Source organism: Macrotis lagotis, chromosome 8 (assembly GCF_037893015.1).
Source record: "Macrotis lagotis isolate mMagLag1 chromosome 8, bilby.v1.9.chrom.fasta, whole genome shotgun sequence".
Classification (NCBI taxonomy): Eukaryota; Metazoa; Chordata; class Mammalia; order Peramelemorphia; family Peramelidae; genus Macrotis; species Macrotis lagotis.
The window spans coordinates 58,498,460-58,517,002 of NC_133665.1; the positions used below are offsets into that span (position 1 = coordinate 58,498,460).

General features: G+C 34.9%; 1 protein-coding gene across 2 annotated transcripts in view; it reads right to left on the bottom strand.

The window, feature by feature from the left end:
- IFT140 (intraflagellar transport 140) overlaps positions 1-18,543 on the bottom strand; it is a 211,361-nt gene that overhangs the window by 153,823 nt on the left and 38,995 nt on the right. For both annotated transcript variants that reach the window (XM_074197165.1, XM_074197166.1), the window contains 3 exons: positions 9,302-9,423; positions 9,002-9,144; positions 5,850-6,025 (listed from right to left, as the gene is read on the bottom strand). In XM_074197165.1, the coding sequence (XP_074053266.1) occupies positions 5,850-6,025; positions 9,002-9,144; positions 9,302-9,423 (441 nt within the window). The remainder of the gene's footprint in view (positions 1-5,849; positions 6,026-9,001; positions 9,145-9,301; positions 9,424-18,543) is intronic.

The following is an 18,543-nucleotide window of genomic DNA, read 5'->3' on the forward strand; positions in this document are numbered from 1 at the left end:
TGAAATGTATTTATGGGGACTTCTGGGGCAGAGCCAAGATTGTGGTGAGAAGCTAGCATACTCCTAGAGCTTTTCCCTACTAAATGAATCCTCTCCACAGACATTAAAGTTACAGATTCCACCAAAAAAAGACAAGATCAAAACAAGTTTTCAACTGTAGACATCATGCAGGATCTTCAGTGAAAGTCTGTCTCTTTGTGGGAAAAGAAAAAGTAAAGACCAGTAAGGCAGGCAGCTTTAAACTACAGTGCAGTCCAGGTTCTGACAGCTTAACAACAACATAAGTCCTGGCAGCCAGATAGCAAACCAGTAGGGAGGGTCCCATCCCCAAAGTCTGAACCTTGGGAACACTGGGGCAAAAGACAGGACTAGGTTGGGAACAAATCATTGCATAATCAGAACCTGGACATAAAGGAAGAGACAAACCTCTGCAAAGGCAACACCTAGACTGAATAGGCAACATCTTGGTCAATGATAAGTCAGGGATCAGACCCCAATAGAAAAAAATTTAGGAATATACTCCCTATACTACAGGAAAAGAGTTCAAACAATCAAAATAAGCAAAAAAGCTAAAAGAGCTCTAACCCTAGAAAGCAGTCACTTAACCCCCTTACTTTGCAAAAATTAAAAAAGAAAAAAAAGAACTGAAAAACCAAAGAAGAGAGGAAGAAAAAAATGGAAAAGAGAAATGAGAGTCATGCAAGACAATTATGAAAAAATGACCAAAGAAATCGACTCATTTAAAAGTAAAAATAACCAAAATAAATAAATAAATAAAAGTAAGAATAACCAACTGGAAAAAGAATGTAACTCCAAAAATAAAATCAACTAACTGGAAAAGTTATTCAACTCATCTAAAACTCAAATCAAATAACTGGAAAAAGAATGTAGTTCATCTAAAACTCAAACCAACCAACTGGAAAGGGAATGTAACTCGGCAAAAAGCAAAATTAACCAATTGGAAAAGGAAACACAAAAGCTAACTGAAGAAAATAAAACCCTAAAAATCAGAATTGGACACAAAGAAACAATGAATCTATGTGACTATAAGATTCCTTTAAACAAAGTAAAAAGAATTCAAGAAAATGTAAACAAGCTGGAAAATATATCCAGGAGAGATAATTTATAAATTATTGGATTACCAGAAAGCCTAGATCAAAAAAAAAAATAACTTGAATAATATCTTTCAGGAAATCAACAGAGAAAACTGTCCAAATATACTAGAGCAAGAAGACAAAATAGCCACTGAAAAAATACAAAGAACTCCAGAAAGAGACTCCAAGACAAAAACTCCAAGATCTATCACAGTCAAATTCCAGAATTCTCAATAAAAAAGAAAATACTGTGAGCAGCAAAAAAGAAGTAATTTAAACACAAATAAAACACAATCAGACTTACACAAGATTTATAAGTTTCAACAATGAAGGACCAGAGGACCTGGAATACCATACTTCTAAGGGCAAAGAAATGTTAACTTTAGCAATAGAGGAGAAAAAGAAATCAAAGGAATTAGAATTGGCAATGAGGAAGCACATCTTAGAGAACCCAAGAAAATCAACTTTAAAAACTACTTGAAACAACAAATTCAGCAAAGTAGCAGAATATAAAAAGAAACCCATCAGCATTTCTATATAATAACAACAAAGTCTAAGAGCAAGAGATAGAAAGAGAAATTACATTTAAAGGAATTGCAGAATGTTGGAAGGGATGTGGGAAATCTGGGACACTAATGCATTGTTGTTGGTTCTGTGAACTCATCCATCCTTTCTGGAGAGCAATATGGAATTATGCCTAAAGGGCAACAAAAAAGTGTATACCTTTTGATCCAGCAATACCATTACTGGATCTGTATGTACCCTGAAGAGATTAAGAAAAAAGGTAAAAACATCATTTGTACAAAAATATTCATAGCAACCCTGTTTGTGGTGGCAAAGAATTGGAAATTAAGTGAATGTCCTTCAATTGGGGAATGGCTTAACAAACTGTGGTATATGTATGTGATGGAACACTATTGTTCTATTAGAAACCAGGAGAGATGGGAATTCAGGGAAGCATGGAAGGATTTGCATGAACTGATGCTGAATGAGATGAGAAGAACCAGAAAAACATTATACATCCTAATAGCAACATGGGGGTAATGATCAACCTTGATGGACTTGCTCATTCTTTCAGTGCAACAATCAGACACAATTTGGGGGTATCGGTGATGGAGAGTACCATCTGAATCCAGAGAAAGAATTGTGGAGTTTGTACAAAGACTATTACCTTCAATTTAGGGGGGAAAATGTGTTATCTTATTATATAATTTTGCTATCTCTTATACTTTATTTTTCTTAAGAATATGATTTCTCTCTCAACACATTCAACTTAGATCAATGTATATTATGGAAACAATGTAAAGACTGGCAGACTGCCTTCTGTGAGGGGTGAGGGGAGGGAAGCAGGAGTGGGGGGGGAGAATTGTAAAACTCAAAATAAACAAAAACTTTCAAAAAAAATAAAGTGACTGCAGACACTATTAAATACCTGGAAATCTACCTCCCAGGGCAAACCCAGAAACTGTATGAATACAATTATAAAATACTTTTCACACAAATAAAGTTAGATCTAAACAATTGGAAAAATGTCAATTGCTCATGTTTAGGTCGAGATAATATAATAAAAATGACAATTCCACCCAAATCAAATTACTTATTCAGTGCCAGACCAATCAAACTATCAAATAACTATTTTACTGAGCTAGGAAAAATAGTAACAAAAATTCATCTGGAGCAACAAAAGGTCAAGAATATCAAGAGAACTACTAAAAAAAAAAATAAAAAAAGATGGTCTAGCTCTACCAGATCTAAAATTATACTATAAAGCAGCAGTCATCAAAACTGCCTGGTACTGGATAAGAAATAGAGTAATGGATCAATGGATTAGGATAGGATGAAAAGGATCAGTAATAAATGACTATACTAATCTACTGTTTCACAAACCTAAAGACATTAGCTTCTGAGATAAGAACTCACTTTTTGACAAAATTTTGGGGAAAATTGGAAAATAGTATGGCAAAAATAGTAAGCAAAGACTCATATCTCACAGACTATACCAAAATAAGGTGAAAATGGGTTCAGGATTTAGGCATAAAATGTGACACCACAGATCAAATAAGAGATCAAGACATAGTATATTTATCGGATCAATGGAAAGAGGAGAAAATTGTGGCCAAGCAAGAAATAAATTGCATAATAAATTGCAAAATGAATGATTTTGACTATATTAAATTGAGAAAGTTTTGCATTAATAAAACTAATGCTGTCAAAATTAGAAGAAAACAGAACACTGGAAAACATTTCACAGCTAGGGGTTCTGATAAAGGGCTCATTTCTAAAATATAAAGAGAATTGAATCAAATTTATAAGGTTACCAGTTATTCCCTAATTGATAAATGATCAAAGGATATGAACAGAGTTTTTAAGTGAAGAAAAGAAAGAGATATATATATATATATATATAAAATCATATAAAAAATGCTCCAAACCTTTACTGATTAGAGAAATACAAATTAAAACAACCATGAGGTTCGACTTCACACCTATCAGAGTGGCTAAGGTGACAAAAAAGGAAAAAGATCAATGTTGAAGTGGTTGTGGGAGGATTGGGACAATAGTGCATTATTGGTGGAGCTGTCGACTGATCCAATCATTCTGGAGAGCAATATGGAACTAGGCCCAAAAAGCAAAAATATTGATCATACCCTTTGACCCAAGAGATACCAATACTAGGCCTATATTCAGATGAAATCATAAAAAATGGGACAAGTTCCAAAATATTCATTGCAGCTCTTTCACAGTGGCAAAGAATTGGAAATCATGGGGATCCCCATCAAGTTATGGTATATGAATATTATGGAGTATTATTGTTTTATAAAAATCATGAATGCTGAACTCTAGAGAAGCATGGGAAATCACAGGAGCTGATGCTGAGCTAAGGGAAGAAAACCAAGAGAATACTGAACACATATAACAACAACATAGTCAATTGATCAACCTTGATGGATGCAGCGCCTCTCAGCAGTTCAGAGAGTTAGGACAACCCTAGGAGACCGACTATGGACAATGATATCCCCATCCAGAGGAAGTAAAACAAAACAAAAAACCCTACAGAATCTGAATGAACACTACATCCACTTTTTAAAAATTTCTCTTATGTATTTCTTTCCTACCTCATGATTTTCTTTCTTTTCCCTTAATTCTAATTCCTCAAACAGAAAATGACAGATCTGCAAAAATGTTAAACACAAATGTGTATGTAGAATATTCACCATACTGTTCATGGCTGAGGGGGGAGGGGAGTGGGAAGAGAGGGTAGAAGGAAATTATATAAGTTAAAAATAAACATATGCCTGTGGATGAATAGTGAAAAACTTTCCTAAATACGTAATTGGAAAGATAAAATAAAATGTCAAGAATAAAGAAATATATTTATGGAACAATTTTTTTTTTAGGTTTTTGCAAGGCAATGGGGTTACATGGCTTGCCCAAGGCCACACGGCTAGGTAATTAAGTGTCTGAGACTGGATTTGAACCCAGGTACTCCTGACTCCAGGGCCGGTGCTTTATCTACTGTGCCACCTAGCCACCCTGGAACTATTTTTAAAAACTAGGTTCACAGTCTACAGGCTAAGAACCCCTGCTCTAGATGGTATTTGTAAGCAAATCTTCAAGGATAACAAAAATACAATGCTTTTTAGTACAAATATGAAATGATTAAGGCACATATAACTGACTATACATTCAATAACAACAAAATCTATATATCAGAAGAAAAAATTGAAATGTATGGGTTAACTGTAAATGGGATGGGAAGAAAGGAAAACTTGATGAATCAAGTCTTTACCTGACACTATAAAAAGAATTATAGATTTCAGGGATTCCAAAATGATAAACACAGCTCCTAAATTAGATCGTTCCTGTCAAATTCTAGGTATTTTCAAGTGTTTATCTATATTCCCCCAAATCTTAGCAAACTGCTTGAGGTTCAATGTAGATTTTAGATCTATAAACCAATGAAAATTTAAATACATTACAGGGTTCAACATAAACTTCTCTTTTCCATTTTTTCTTTCATTTACCAAGATAAATTAGAAAAATTCCAACCTCTTTTTATCTTTGGTTTCCTATATTATAATATATAAAAGCAGGGGGTCAACAAACTACAATCTGGGGGCCAAATCTGTCTGTTTTCCTATAAACAGTAAGCAATGAGTGGGTTTTACATTTTTAAATATAATAAAACTTTATTTAAAAAATATAAAATCTAAGGTCAGTTATGTGATACAGAAGATAAAGCACTGATTCCAGAAGGACCTGAATTCAAATCCAGTCTCGGACACTTACTAGCTGTGTGACCCTAGTTAACCCAGATTGCTTCTCCCCACCCAAAATTTAAAAACTATTCTTAGCTCACCAGCTGTACAAAAATAGATAGCAGAGAGGCAGCTAGATGGTGCATTAAATAAAGCACCGGCCCTGGAGTCAGGAGGATCTGAGTTCAAATCCAAACTCAGACACTTAATAATTACCTAGCTGTGTGATCTTGGGCAAGTCACTTGACCCCACTGCTTTGCAAAAATGAAAATAAATAATAATTTTAAAAAACAGATAGCAAGCTGGATTTGGTCCTCAAAGTAGGTTGACTATGTAATGTGCCTAAACTGAAGTATATACATAAATTAAATAAAAAGGAGAAAACTGATAAGTCAGAGTAGTGAATGCTTGATAAACTAAAAAAATAAGGCTAAGTATGATTATGGTGCACTCTTCAGTATCTTCTTCTTCATACCCTTCACCCAATTGTCTTACCTTCAAGATCTCTTCAGCTTCCCCCTCAGGAGTGATTGTATAGAGCGATAAGAGAAGATTCTCTGTCACCACCACCAATACCTCTCTCTTCTCAATATAAAACATCCTTTGGACTGGACTGTCTATAGACACTACCCGGGTAGTCTTTCCTTTTTCATCTACATAGTGTACTGTTCCTAAACAAAAAACACCATCATCACTGGTGATATCTAGATGGATAGATAAGAATTAGAGATAATAGAGATACTACTACTCCATTAAACCCTATTTATTTATTTATTTACTTATTTAATTTTGTCCAGTTCTCTGAGTCCTTCAGTGTAAGGGAACTTCTGATTAGAAGTTTCTTCTTCTGTTCCAATATCACTTATGAATATATTAAGTTGCCCAGGACCCTGGGGAAATGAAGGGATTTTACTCTGGATATAAGCTTGTGTATGTTAGAGGAAGAACTTGAATGCAGTTATCCTGCATCTAAAGTCAGCCTCTATCCTCCCCGCCATGCTGCCTCTCTGATATAATTATCTATTCTTAAATAACAGTCATAGCAAGTCAGTTAAAAAAAAAAAGTCATGCTAAGTTTAATTCATTTTTTGTATGTTTCAAAACTGGTTAAAAAGTACATATTTTATTGCTTCTATATAACAAAAAAAGATAAGAAATAATTTAAAATCTGTGAATCAAAGAGGAAAAGCTATAACTAATATTTTATCAAATGTCTGTACACATATGGTACTGTACTGGGAATTTTACAAAGCAAGATAAACCATAAAGTATTTATGATCTTGGAGCATATAATATGCAAGTAAAATTCATTATTTGTAATTAAGTTACAGCCTTTAGATATAGTAATGACTAAAAGGGTACCAAATATATATTTCAGAAATAATTAAAAATCAATAAAAAAATATAGTTCTGTAAGAATAGAAACAAAAAATTAAAAACACCTTCAGACAAATGCAGACATCATAGATAGTTCCTTTTCAAGACCAGGAAAAGCAAAAGATGAAATGTGTTAGCAATAAAAGGCATGACAAATCATACTCAAAATAATAAAAAAAAATGCTATCTATCTGTCTGCAATTTTCTATCCTGACTTCTCCCCCTTAGGCTGCAACTTTACTGTTTCTCTTATAAGAAATTGAATACAAAAAGGAAGCAGGAAAATAGGAAGTGAAACTCCTGTCTAGTAGGTAGGCAGGTATCCAATATTCATACAATTTCATTAAAATTATCTATCACCTTCCATCTTCACTACCTTTTACCTACAAATTTCTTAACAGGTACAAAACTATATTGCATTTAAGTTCATATTCATATAGTCCTTTACAGTTTATAAAGTGCTTTCCTCACCACAGCCCTGGGAGGTACATAAGGCAAGTGTACTGTCTCCAGTTAACAGAGGAGAAGATATAAATAATCACAGGACAAGTAAGTGATGGAATTAAGACTCAAATTCAGATAGTCTGACTCCAAGTTCAATGTTTTTCCCCTACTATATTATGCAGTGTCTCATTTCTCTTTACACAATAGATATGTTCTTGAAAATCTTTGTGTCACATTTTCAAGAATGAGGTTAGTGTGAGGACTGATTCAATGTTAATAAGGCAAACATGGAAAGGCCAGGGCAGAATGAGCATTGATCACTCCACAATTATCATCAATATATGCAACAGACTAGAATACACTGAGGCAATGTGATGGAGTGGACAGAGGACTGGTCTCTAAGTCATGGACATACAAGATCAAGGCCTGCCTCTGACACTGTATAAATCTGGACCAGTTGCTTAATCACTCAGGGATCCAAATGACCCTCCAAAGGGTTGAAATTTCAGAACAGATGACATCCTGGAAAAGTAGGGGTTTTCTATAATGACAAAATCACAGGTATTAGACCAAAACTATAATCAAAGCCTAGAATGTTCATCTTTCAAGTTAATAACTGTTAATAACAATGCTTTATGTAAAAATTCAGGCTATACACTGGAAGATCAAATACTGAAATGAAGTTTAAATGCTTTGACCACATAATTAGAAGACAGGACTAAATGGAAAAGACTCTAATGTTGAGAAAAAAAAGAAGGCAAAAAAAGGAGAAGGGGATGGCAGAAGATGAGATGAATTGATAGTATCATGGAACAATGAACATGGGATTGGACAGACTTTGAGAAACAGTGGAGAGTGGGCCTAGTTCATGGGGTCCCAAAGAGTCAGACATGACTGAATAAACAACCAATTTAAAACCTTTTCTGAGGTCTTTGAAAACAGCCTCTGTTATATCTCTAATTACAATCAAACTTATCTAAGCCCCAAACTTTCCCAAATACAGTGAACAAATTATTGGAGAGGGAGTCATGAAGACCTGGGTGAAATATTTTCCTGATTCTTACTAGCTTTGTGATGTCATAGTCAAATTATTTAATTAATCAACCAATCACTTAATCTCTCCAAATCTAAGATTCTTCATTTGTATAATGGGTACCTATCTCACAGGACTGTGGTGATGCTCAAATTTATTATTATTATTATTATTATTATTATTATTATTATTATTATTACTACTACTATTATTATGGGCATGGTCCAAATCCATAAAATCTGTCTTAATTCTCCAGCTCTCAAATGATCATTCTCTCTCCTGAAATTCTATATCATTTATTTGACACTTAGTATGGAGTATTTTACATATTCATTTGTCTTTCTATATGTCTTTTTTTTTTTTTTAGATTTTTGCAAGGCAATGGGGTTAAGTGGCTTGCCCAAGGCCCCAGCTAGGTAATTATTAAGTGTCTTAGACTGGATTTGAACCCAGGTACTCCTGACTCCAGGGCCGGTGCTTTATCTACTGCGCCACCTAGCTGCCCCTCTATATGTCTTTCTGCCAGTTTTGCTGAATTCTAGGAATCATGAAAAAATTTTAATCTCCAAAAAAATTTAAAATGACCATCACTTCAAGAAGCAGAGGCATATGTTGATATAAGCAAACTACATTACAAACAATAAGAAACTATAAAGAAAAAACTAGATTGAAGGATATCACTGAAGAAATAAATGACTGAAAAAGATGTCTGTTTACATAAGAACAAGTCAAATTTATGTGGAAACATTGTTAATTTAAAAATCAGAATTTAGATATAAGCCTAGATTCTTACCATCCACCAAGCTCACAAAAAAGGATAATCCCTCCTGAGATCCCATTTTTAGGAAACCTCCAAAGCCACTTTTTCTCCAATTAAACATGTCCAGTGCTTTTTCATCACCACTCACAGCTGCTTTTGCCAACTGAACCAAGTCCCTACAATTAAGATAGTTTCAAGATTTGTTAGCTGTCTCATTTATGTTATTCTATGATCCCATTCTTATTAACCACAATGATACTGCTTTTTTTTTTCACTCTGATCCAAAACCAGAAATTAATAAGAGTAATGATTTGAAACTTTTAAAATACTCACTCGCCAGGTGGGGGAAGTCGAAAGATACAATGAGTCAAATGCTTTCCATACTCATGTTTCAGTAAAGGTGTTCCTTGTACTCTGCCTCTTTGGTCTAATCGCCATAATACCAGAACACCAAGCTAAGGAAAATTCAAAAGTTGTTATTAATGAACATATTTCAGAAAACAGAAAAATACAGTAGTTAAAATATAGTTAAAATACAGTAGCTAAAATTTTTTTTTTTAGTTTTTGCAAGGCAAATGGGGTTAAGTGGCTTGCCCAAGGCCATACAGCTAGGTAATTATTAATTATCTGAGGCTGGATTTGAACTCAAGTACTCCTGACTCCAGGGCCAGTGCTCTATCCACTGTGCCTCCTAGCCTCCCCAAGATAAGACTTCTACAAGAAGTTTGTTTTGTAAAAATCATTATAAACATTCATATGTAAAACAATAACCTAGAAATCAGAAATTATAGATCTTAATTCTAGTCCTATATATATAATTTAGTAAACCCCCAAGTTATTAACTCATGCTTCAGTATCATCATTTAGCAAATTAGAATAAATGCATTTGCCAATCACTTCCCTCATAGGCTATTTAGAATCCCAAGAATTCTTCAGTGCACATTTTAAGTCCTGCCAAACAAAGATGTCAAATACAACAAAAACTGCTTTAATATTGAGAAACTGACAATTTGGAATTTTTTCCTAGTATCTTCATTCTAGAAGTTGAAGAAAAATTGCAACTAGGATTAACACAAAAATAATGAGAAAACAAAGAACTACACTGATCAGTCAGGAAAAAACTGGGGGAAAAATGCTTTATTAGGTGTATTCACTTGGAAGAGCATATTTTTACATTTATGAAGAAGAGAGCTGTCCAGTGTTTTCCTGTGGAAGGTATAATTAGTTCTAGATCCTAACTTGGAAGCATTTAACTATTGCAATGCCTGCATAGGGGGTTGCTGAAGAGAATAATGCTCTTATCACCTAATGTTTACCAAGCATTTACTAAATGAAAAGTGCTATGAATGATACAAAAGTGTATGAAACTGGGTTCTTCCACTCCACCAGGTAACAACTGAGGAGGTAAGATGTTTATATATACATGTATGGATATCTTTGCATATATATTCATGTACATATAATGTTTCAATGAATCTATAATTTTAAGTGTAGGTAGAAAGTAACCATTTAGAACATAAGCCAAACACAATATACTCTAATTTCACTGAATTCATGATTTTACCAATGTGGGTATTCCTTTAAATAGTGTTCTCTCAGAAATATTAAATATTTTGAGGGTACCAGGACTGTACAGTGGTTTTTCATCTGTCATCTCACATTGACTTACTTATCTCCTTTTCTAATCACAAATTTTCTTAATGATAATAGCTGTTTTAAGTTTAATGATTTTTTGTTATCTTTTGTTTTTACATCATCTTGCTTTAATATATTCCTTCCTATTCAACCAACATCCCTTATTATATATTTTAATGAAAGAGAAAAACAATAGTACAACAAAACCAATCAAGATATCAACAGCATCCAGTATCTGCAATATTTCACTTCTGTAATCCCTCAGTTCTATAAAGGGAGAGGAAAGAGGGGCAATTAGGTAGAGCAGTGGATAGAGTTCCAGCCCTGGCTCAAGAGAATCTGAGTCCAAATCCAGTCACAGACACTTAATTATAATAATAATAATAATAATATTTAACCATAGGCAAGTCACTTAACCCTACTGCCTTGCCAAAAAAAAAAACCCAAAAAAGGAAAAAATGATTTCTCAACTGTTTGATTATTACAACTGTTTTGCTTTATTATTTTTATTTACATTGTTATAGTCACTGCTGCATTACTGTTTTCCTGGTTCTGGTGATTTCATTAAGCATCAATTCATATATTCCCACACATGTCTGCTTTCTTCAAGATTATTATTTCTTACAATGGGACATTCTTTACATTCATGTACCACAATTTATTTTAATGAGCTTTGAATAAGTCACTTAACCCTATTTACCTCATCTGTAAAATGAATTGAAGAAGGAAATGGCAAATGACTCCAAATATCTTTACCAAAAAAACCCTGAAAGAGCTCATTATGAATTGGACATGACTAAAATGACTGAACAACAAACCACATTTTATTTAGTCATTCATTCCCTATATTGATAGACTTTTATTTTATTTTCAGTTCTTTGCAATAGCTTCTTTTAAAAAACAATTCACACTTCGTGTCTACATCACAATCACTTCCCACAAACTCTCCATAATACTTTCCCTTGAAACAAAGAAATATAATCAAGTAAATATCTGATACAGGGATGTAATATACATTATTGTGTTCTAATAGTTCCCTACTTCTCTACCATGAAAGAGAAAGTATGTTTCATTATCTCTACTCTGATACCCCCACTAATTTTTCAATGACTCAATTTAACTTAGTTTCATCAATCATTTATATTTTAATATAGTCACTATGCCTATTTCTTCTTGGTTCTTATTTTACTCTGCATCCATTCATTAAAAATCTTTCAATGTTTCTCTGAATGCCTGATAATTGCAATTTCTTACAGTATTTCATTACATTTAAAGTAATTTTTTTCAACTATTTTCCAACTGATTGTTATCTACTTTGGAGTGCTTTGTTACTACAAAGAGCTGTGAATATTTTGGTATATCTATACATCTGTAGTCATATAGATATATAGATGTCTTTGTTTTTGTCTGATTTAATTGGGGTATTTGCCAATTAGTGGATTCAACAGAGCATTGAGTATGGTCAGTTCAGTCACTTTTTTCAGCATAATTGCACAATGAAATCCAGAACAGTTGGGTTACTTCATAACTCTACCAACAATAACAAAGAATGCCTATCTTCCCACAAGTCCTCCAATCATGTTTTCTATCTGTGGTCATCTTTGCCTCTTCACATGATGTGAGGTAAAACCTCAGAGTTGTTTAAACTTGTATTTCTCTTGGACAAGATTCTCTCACGATCCTTAGCATGTATTATGTGATTATTTATAGCTTGCCATCTTTTTCTGAAAAGAGACTACTCAAAAAGGAAACAATATTGTATAACTGTAATGACCATGCTTGATTTTTTCTTTGGAAAGGCTGGTTCTTGTTATTTGTTATCGAAGAGGACCAAAATAACAGCACTATGTTTGAGACAAATTACATGTGTCCAATGTGGCTGATCAGACCAATATGAGCTTGGAATGCTCTATCCCAGATTGGACACAAATAGTCTATGTGAACACCTGAAGTGGATACTCTTAACTTACAAATGTCACATTTCCTTTGAGTTGTTTCAATTCTACCTTCCTCTTAAGAGTGTAGTACCCTGATGAGGGCACACCATGCTGGGCAGTCCTGTGCCACTGTCTCCTATACTGTACAATCAATTCTAAAGTTCTTCAATGAGACCTTCAGGGTGTCTCTGTATTGCTTCTTCTGACCCCCTCATGAGCGCTTGCCCTGTATGAGTTCTCCATAAAATAGTTTTTTGGGCAAATGTGTGTCTGACATTCTAACATGTCTAGCACATTGTAGTTGCACTCTCTATAATAATGTTGGAATGCTAGGTAGTTTAGCTCATGAAAGGACTTAGTGTCTGGTATCTTCTCCTGCCAAGTGATCTTCAGAATCTTCCAAAGACAATTTAAATAGAAGTGATTCAATTTCCTGATTTGGCACTGGTAGACTGTCCAGGTTTTATAGGAAGGAAATGACAAACCACTCTAGTATCTTTACCAAGAAAACCATGAAAGGGCTCATAATGCATTGGACATGACTAAAATGAATGAACAACAAACCACATTTTATTTAGTCATTCATTCCCATCCATATATCAATGAGGTCAGCATAATGGCTCTAAAGAACTTCAGTTTGGCAGTTAGTCTAAAATCTCTTTTCTTCCATACTCTCTTTCGGAGTTTCCCAAATATTAAGCTAGCTCTGGCAATAAGAATGGCAACCTCATTGTCATTGTGTACCTCCATGGAAAGGTGGTACTGCCAAGTGAAACTGTCCACAGTACTCAAAACTTCTCCATTTGCCGTAACTGATGGATCCACATATGAATGGTATGGTGGTGACTGATGGAGCACCTGTGTTTTCTTGGTGTTAATTGTTAAACCAAAATTAACCCAAGCAACAGAGAATCGATCCATACTTCGTTGCATCTCAGCTTCAGAGGTTGCATTGAGTGCACAATCATCTGCAAACAGAAGATCATGCACTAAAATTCCTCCGCTTTTTTCCTGACTTGTTGCCTTTTCAAGGTGAAGAATTTGCCATTAGTGTGGAAGCCATGTTCATCCTCAGTGAAGGCATTTGATAACATGGCTGAAAACATCATGCTAAAAAGTATAGGAGCAAGGATACATCCTTGTTTTACTCCACTGGTGACTGGGAAATCTGGAGAGCATCATCCACTATCCAGAACCGGGCATTCTTGCTATCATGAAACTAACTTACAATACTGATGATTTTCTCTGGACAACCAAATTGTGACCTAATTTTCCATAAGTCCTCATGACTGAAGGTATCAAAGGCTTTGGTTTGATTTACAAATGTTGTATATAGACTTCTATTCTGTTTCTGGTATTTTTCCTGGAGTTGTCAGGCATATTGACTGAAACCACACTGGCTCTCAGGGAGGTGATCATCTTCCAGGTGAAGGATAAGTCTATTGAAAAGGACTCTGACAAGAATCTTGCCAGCAATGAATACCCCTGTGATTGTCACAAAACAATCTATTTCTTTTTACCTTTATGAGTTGGACAATGGAGGCATCCTTGAATGCTTAAGGAATAACCTCTTTATGCTAAATAACCTGGAAAAGTTCAGTCAGTTTTTGGATGAGCAATGGACCCCCCACACACACACCTTGTAGCTCTCAGCTGGAATAGAATCAGCAACAAGTGCTTTGCCACTTGAAAGGAGACTTAATTGCATTCAAAAGCTTTACAGTTGGAACTTCAGCTAGGGATCGATTGACTTCAACTTGAAGTAAAAAAGGTCAGTGGCTTCTGCATTAATTGATGATGGACTGTTAAGAATACTATGGAAGTGTGGAGGCTAGGTGGCACAGTGGATAAAGCACCGGCCCTGGAGTCAGTAGGACCTGAGTTCAAATCCAGCCTCAGACACTTAATAATTACCTAGCTGTGTGGTCTTGGGAAAGCCACTTAACCCCACTGCCTTGCAAAAATGAAGGGAAGAAAGAAGGAAAGAAAGAAAGAAAACTATGGAAGTGTTCAGCCCATCTCTCTGGGATCATTTCCCTATCATTAATGAATGTGGCTCCATCAGCACTGAGTAGTTGAGCAACATATGTCTTTGGCCAATAGATAGACTTCAGTAGACTTCAGGGCATCATAAAAACATTTTGGTCTGTGATTGACTGCATAAAATTGAATTTCATCTGCCTTCTTACTGAGCCAAGAGTACTACATCTCTCTAAGCTTCACTTGTACTTTACTTTTTTTTTTTAGGTTTTTGCGAAGCAGATGGGGTTAAGTGGCTTGCCCAAGGCCACACAGCTAGGTAAATTAAGTGTCTGAGACAGGATTTGAACCCAGGTACTCCTGGCTCCAGGGCCCGTGCTTTATCCACTACACCACCTAGCTGCCACTACTTGTACTTTACTTTTAATGGAACTAATGCTGCCTTCTTAGAAATGGATGAACTATCCTGCTGGTAAACCAGCAGGAATTCTCCTTTTTCATTTAGCAGTTTCTGTATTTTCCATCATTTTCATCAAACCAGTCTTGGTGTTTGCAAGTGTTCTGGCCCAGATGAGGAAATGTAGTGCTATACACCAGATCTCTGAAAGCTGCCCACTCTTTTTCTGTTTCTGTTGTCAATTGTGTGTTGGCTCAGTTTTTCTTCCAAGTTAGCAACAAGCTGTTCCTGCTCAGAGACAATCTAATCTCTGGACATTAATTCTTCTGGTATTCATTTCCCCTTGGGGCCACTGCTTTGACTGAATATGAATATTTAGCTTAGGGAGGATAAATCTGTGATCAATCCAGCACTCTGCACCACACATTACCTTTGTCACTCTCACATCCTGTCTATCTCTTCTCTTTACAATCACATAGTCTAATAGATGCCAATGTTTGCTATGAGGGCACATCTAGGAAGTTTTGTTGCTTTTAGATGCAAAGATCAAGAGATAAGCAAGTCTTCAGTAGAAGGTGGCCACTGTTGTTGCTTTTGTAACTTCATTCCTCCTAAGGACTCCCTACTATATCTGGTAATCTGAACCTACTCTAGCAATAAAGTCACTCAGAATTAAAAGCTTGTCCACTTTTGTTACATTGATGATAAGTGTCTCCAGGTCTTGATAAAATTTTTTCTTTTTTTTTTCAGGGCTGCTTTCTACCATTGATGTCCACCTGAGCCACCCACCTCTCACCTATGACTCTAAGAACTTGTGCATTGCACAATGGCCACACCCCGGGAAACCATTTTGGCAGATAGGGCTATACCAGATTAAGGGCAATGGAGGGATATTTTTTTTTTCATGTATAACAATCTACATTTATTCATGTACAAAAATATATATACATTTATTCATATACAAAAATTCACATTTATTCAAATACAGTCATATCACCTTCTTCTGGAATATTGTCTTAATTCTCCAAACACCAAATTTTGCTCTAAATTTCTTGTGACTGTTTCCTGCAGAACTATTGGTCCCAATCTCTCATGTTCAACAAAAGAACTCTCATTAAACAAGCACTTCTTGTCCGTATTGCCTCCTCATAGTGCAATCCAGCTCTCAATGATTTTATCCCATGAATTCATCACCCAAGTCACCACCTCTTGCAGGCTTGGCTTCACAAAGTATCCATGCTGATTTCTTTCCATTCTTTTTTTCAATAGAGTTCTTGATTTCCATGTTGTTCTCTTGTTTGTTGCAATATAAAGAGTCTGGAGCTAGGCAGTCATTCCTGAAGGAATCAATATTTGATCTCTATAAGGATATTCTTCATTCTATAGTACAGAGTAGCTCACCTCTTTGAATACCTTGCAATACAAATGGTAGCATTAAATTGACCCACTTCCTTAAAAGTACTTGTGTGCACTAAACTTTTTTGTTTTCAAGAACATAAATGTCTGAAACACATTCAAGCTTATCTCTCTTGCCCTTATTGGGGATTAGAGATGGAGCTTTCTTTCCAACTAGATATTATCAGGTGTCCACATTATTTTTTGTACTGTATCTGTGCTGATTGGTCATTTGGCAATAAGTTTCTGAGTTCATCTGTCTACATAGGCACTTCCCATCCAAAGATGGCCACTTGTGTATTTACAAATAACTATAATTTATATTATATATTATTTTATGCATTAATGTCAATAAATTTTTTAATTATATATTGATATCAGTATTTTATAACTCAATACATCAATCATGTGTTGCAATGGATGTATTAAATGCATCTATCTGGCTGAAAAATCTTATCTGGGGTTTATTTAGGGGATAGGGCTTATTATATTACAAGTGTCCTCAAAAATCATGCTAGAGCTTATTTTCAGGGAAATATGGTATCTGAGGCTGCATTTGAACTCATATTTTCCTGATTCCACTCTTTGCACTTATCCATTCCGTACCAAACCAATTATAGTAGTATGTTATCTACAAATTGGGATCATTTTGCCTTCTCAATACTGCTGATTATACTTATTTTTTTCCTCCTTCCCTGATTAACAATTAGTAATGCAACAAAAGAATAACAATTCATGTTCCCATTTACTGTCATGTTTTCCCATTATGAAAATTCTTAATCCCCTTAAAAATAACACCAATAAATTAAAGAGTAAGTTCTGTATAGTCAGTTCTGCTGTAATATTTGTTTTGAAAAAGCAAGTTTGTTCTAACGTGGGGAAACAATTAGAGTATCACATAAGAATTTCATATTTCTTAAGTGTAATTTCATTTGTGAAAAACAGTGAGAATTTCAGAAAATTGTACCACTTGACAATAACTCACAAGGTGCAACCTTTCCAAAGTCTACTTCCACAAGAAAAATGGGTCTTTACCAAGTAAAATATTTTTATTTTTTTCTTCTGGTGCAGTATATGGTATGGATCAAAGAGGATTGATTTTCATCCATGTACTCCAATACCACTTTCTATTATAACCTATAAGATCACCCTTCACCTGAAGTCATCCACTTCTAATTTGCCAGTCCAGCCCCTGTGTTAAATGGGGCACAGGCCAAGCAGCAGCTGGAGGCCTCATCAACACTATTTACTACATAAATATTTATGAATTTCTTAACTACAACATATAGAAATGTTTGGCATTTTTATCAGATTTATTTTTCTTTTATTGTGCCACTGACAAAGTTTTGAAGTGTTGTGTTCCTGGCCTATTTTTCCATGTGCCTGAGTTTATGTTGCATAATTTTGCATAGCACCATGATCTGGAGAAACACACATGTCACATTTTAGCAAAACTGCCTATATTTTCAGTCTTACTCTTTCTCCCGAGTTCCAGTCTCCTCCACCTATGGACATTTTAAACTGGATATAGAGGAAACCTTACCCTAAGCATTATCTAAAACTGAATTCATCATCTTTTTCCAAACCCACTTCTTATCTGCCCTAATTTCTGTTAAGGACACCACAACCTTTCCAGTTACCTTGATTCACAATTTTAAAGTTATCTTCAAATACTCACTCTCAATCAAACCCCAACATAAAAGGAGGTGTCAAATCTTAGCATGTCTATTGCTACAACTGTTGCATCTGTCCTCATCTCTCTATTTAATATCCACCCTGGGTCAGGACACCTCATCATCTCTTCTCTGGACTTACTGTAATAGTGTAATTGGTCTCTGCTTTGCTGCGCTCCTTTTCCAATCTATCTATCAGAAAGCTGCCAAAGTAACCTTAAAATACAAATATGACCAAGTTACTCCTCAATCCAGCAAACTCCAAGGGTTATCTATTACCCCCAGGATCAAATATAATCTCCATTTAGCATTTAAAGCATTTCAAATTGATCCCAAACAACCTTTACAGTCGTTAGTCATTATTCTATTCTAAGCCTATTAGCCAAATGACCTTTTTTTTAACAATAAACTCATAGACAACTAGACTTTATCAATAAAAGAACCAGATGAGTGAGACAGGTGATTCTTAAGGGCTCTCTTATAGTTCCTTTCATTTTTACTTTTGTATTCTCAAAGTCCAATATAGACCCTGATGCTCAGCAGGCGCTAAATGCTGCT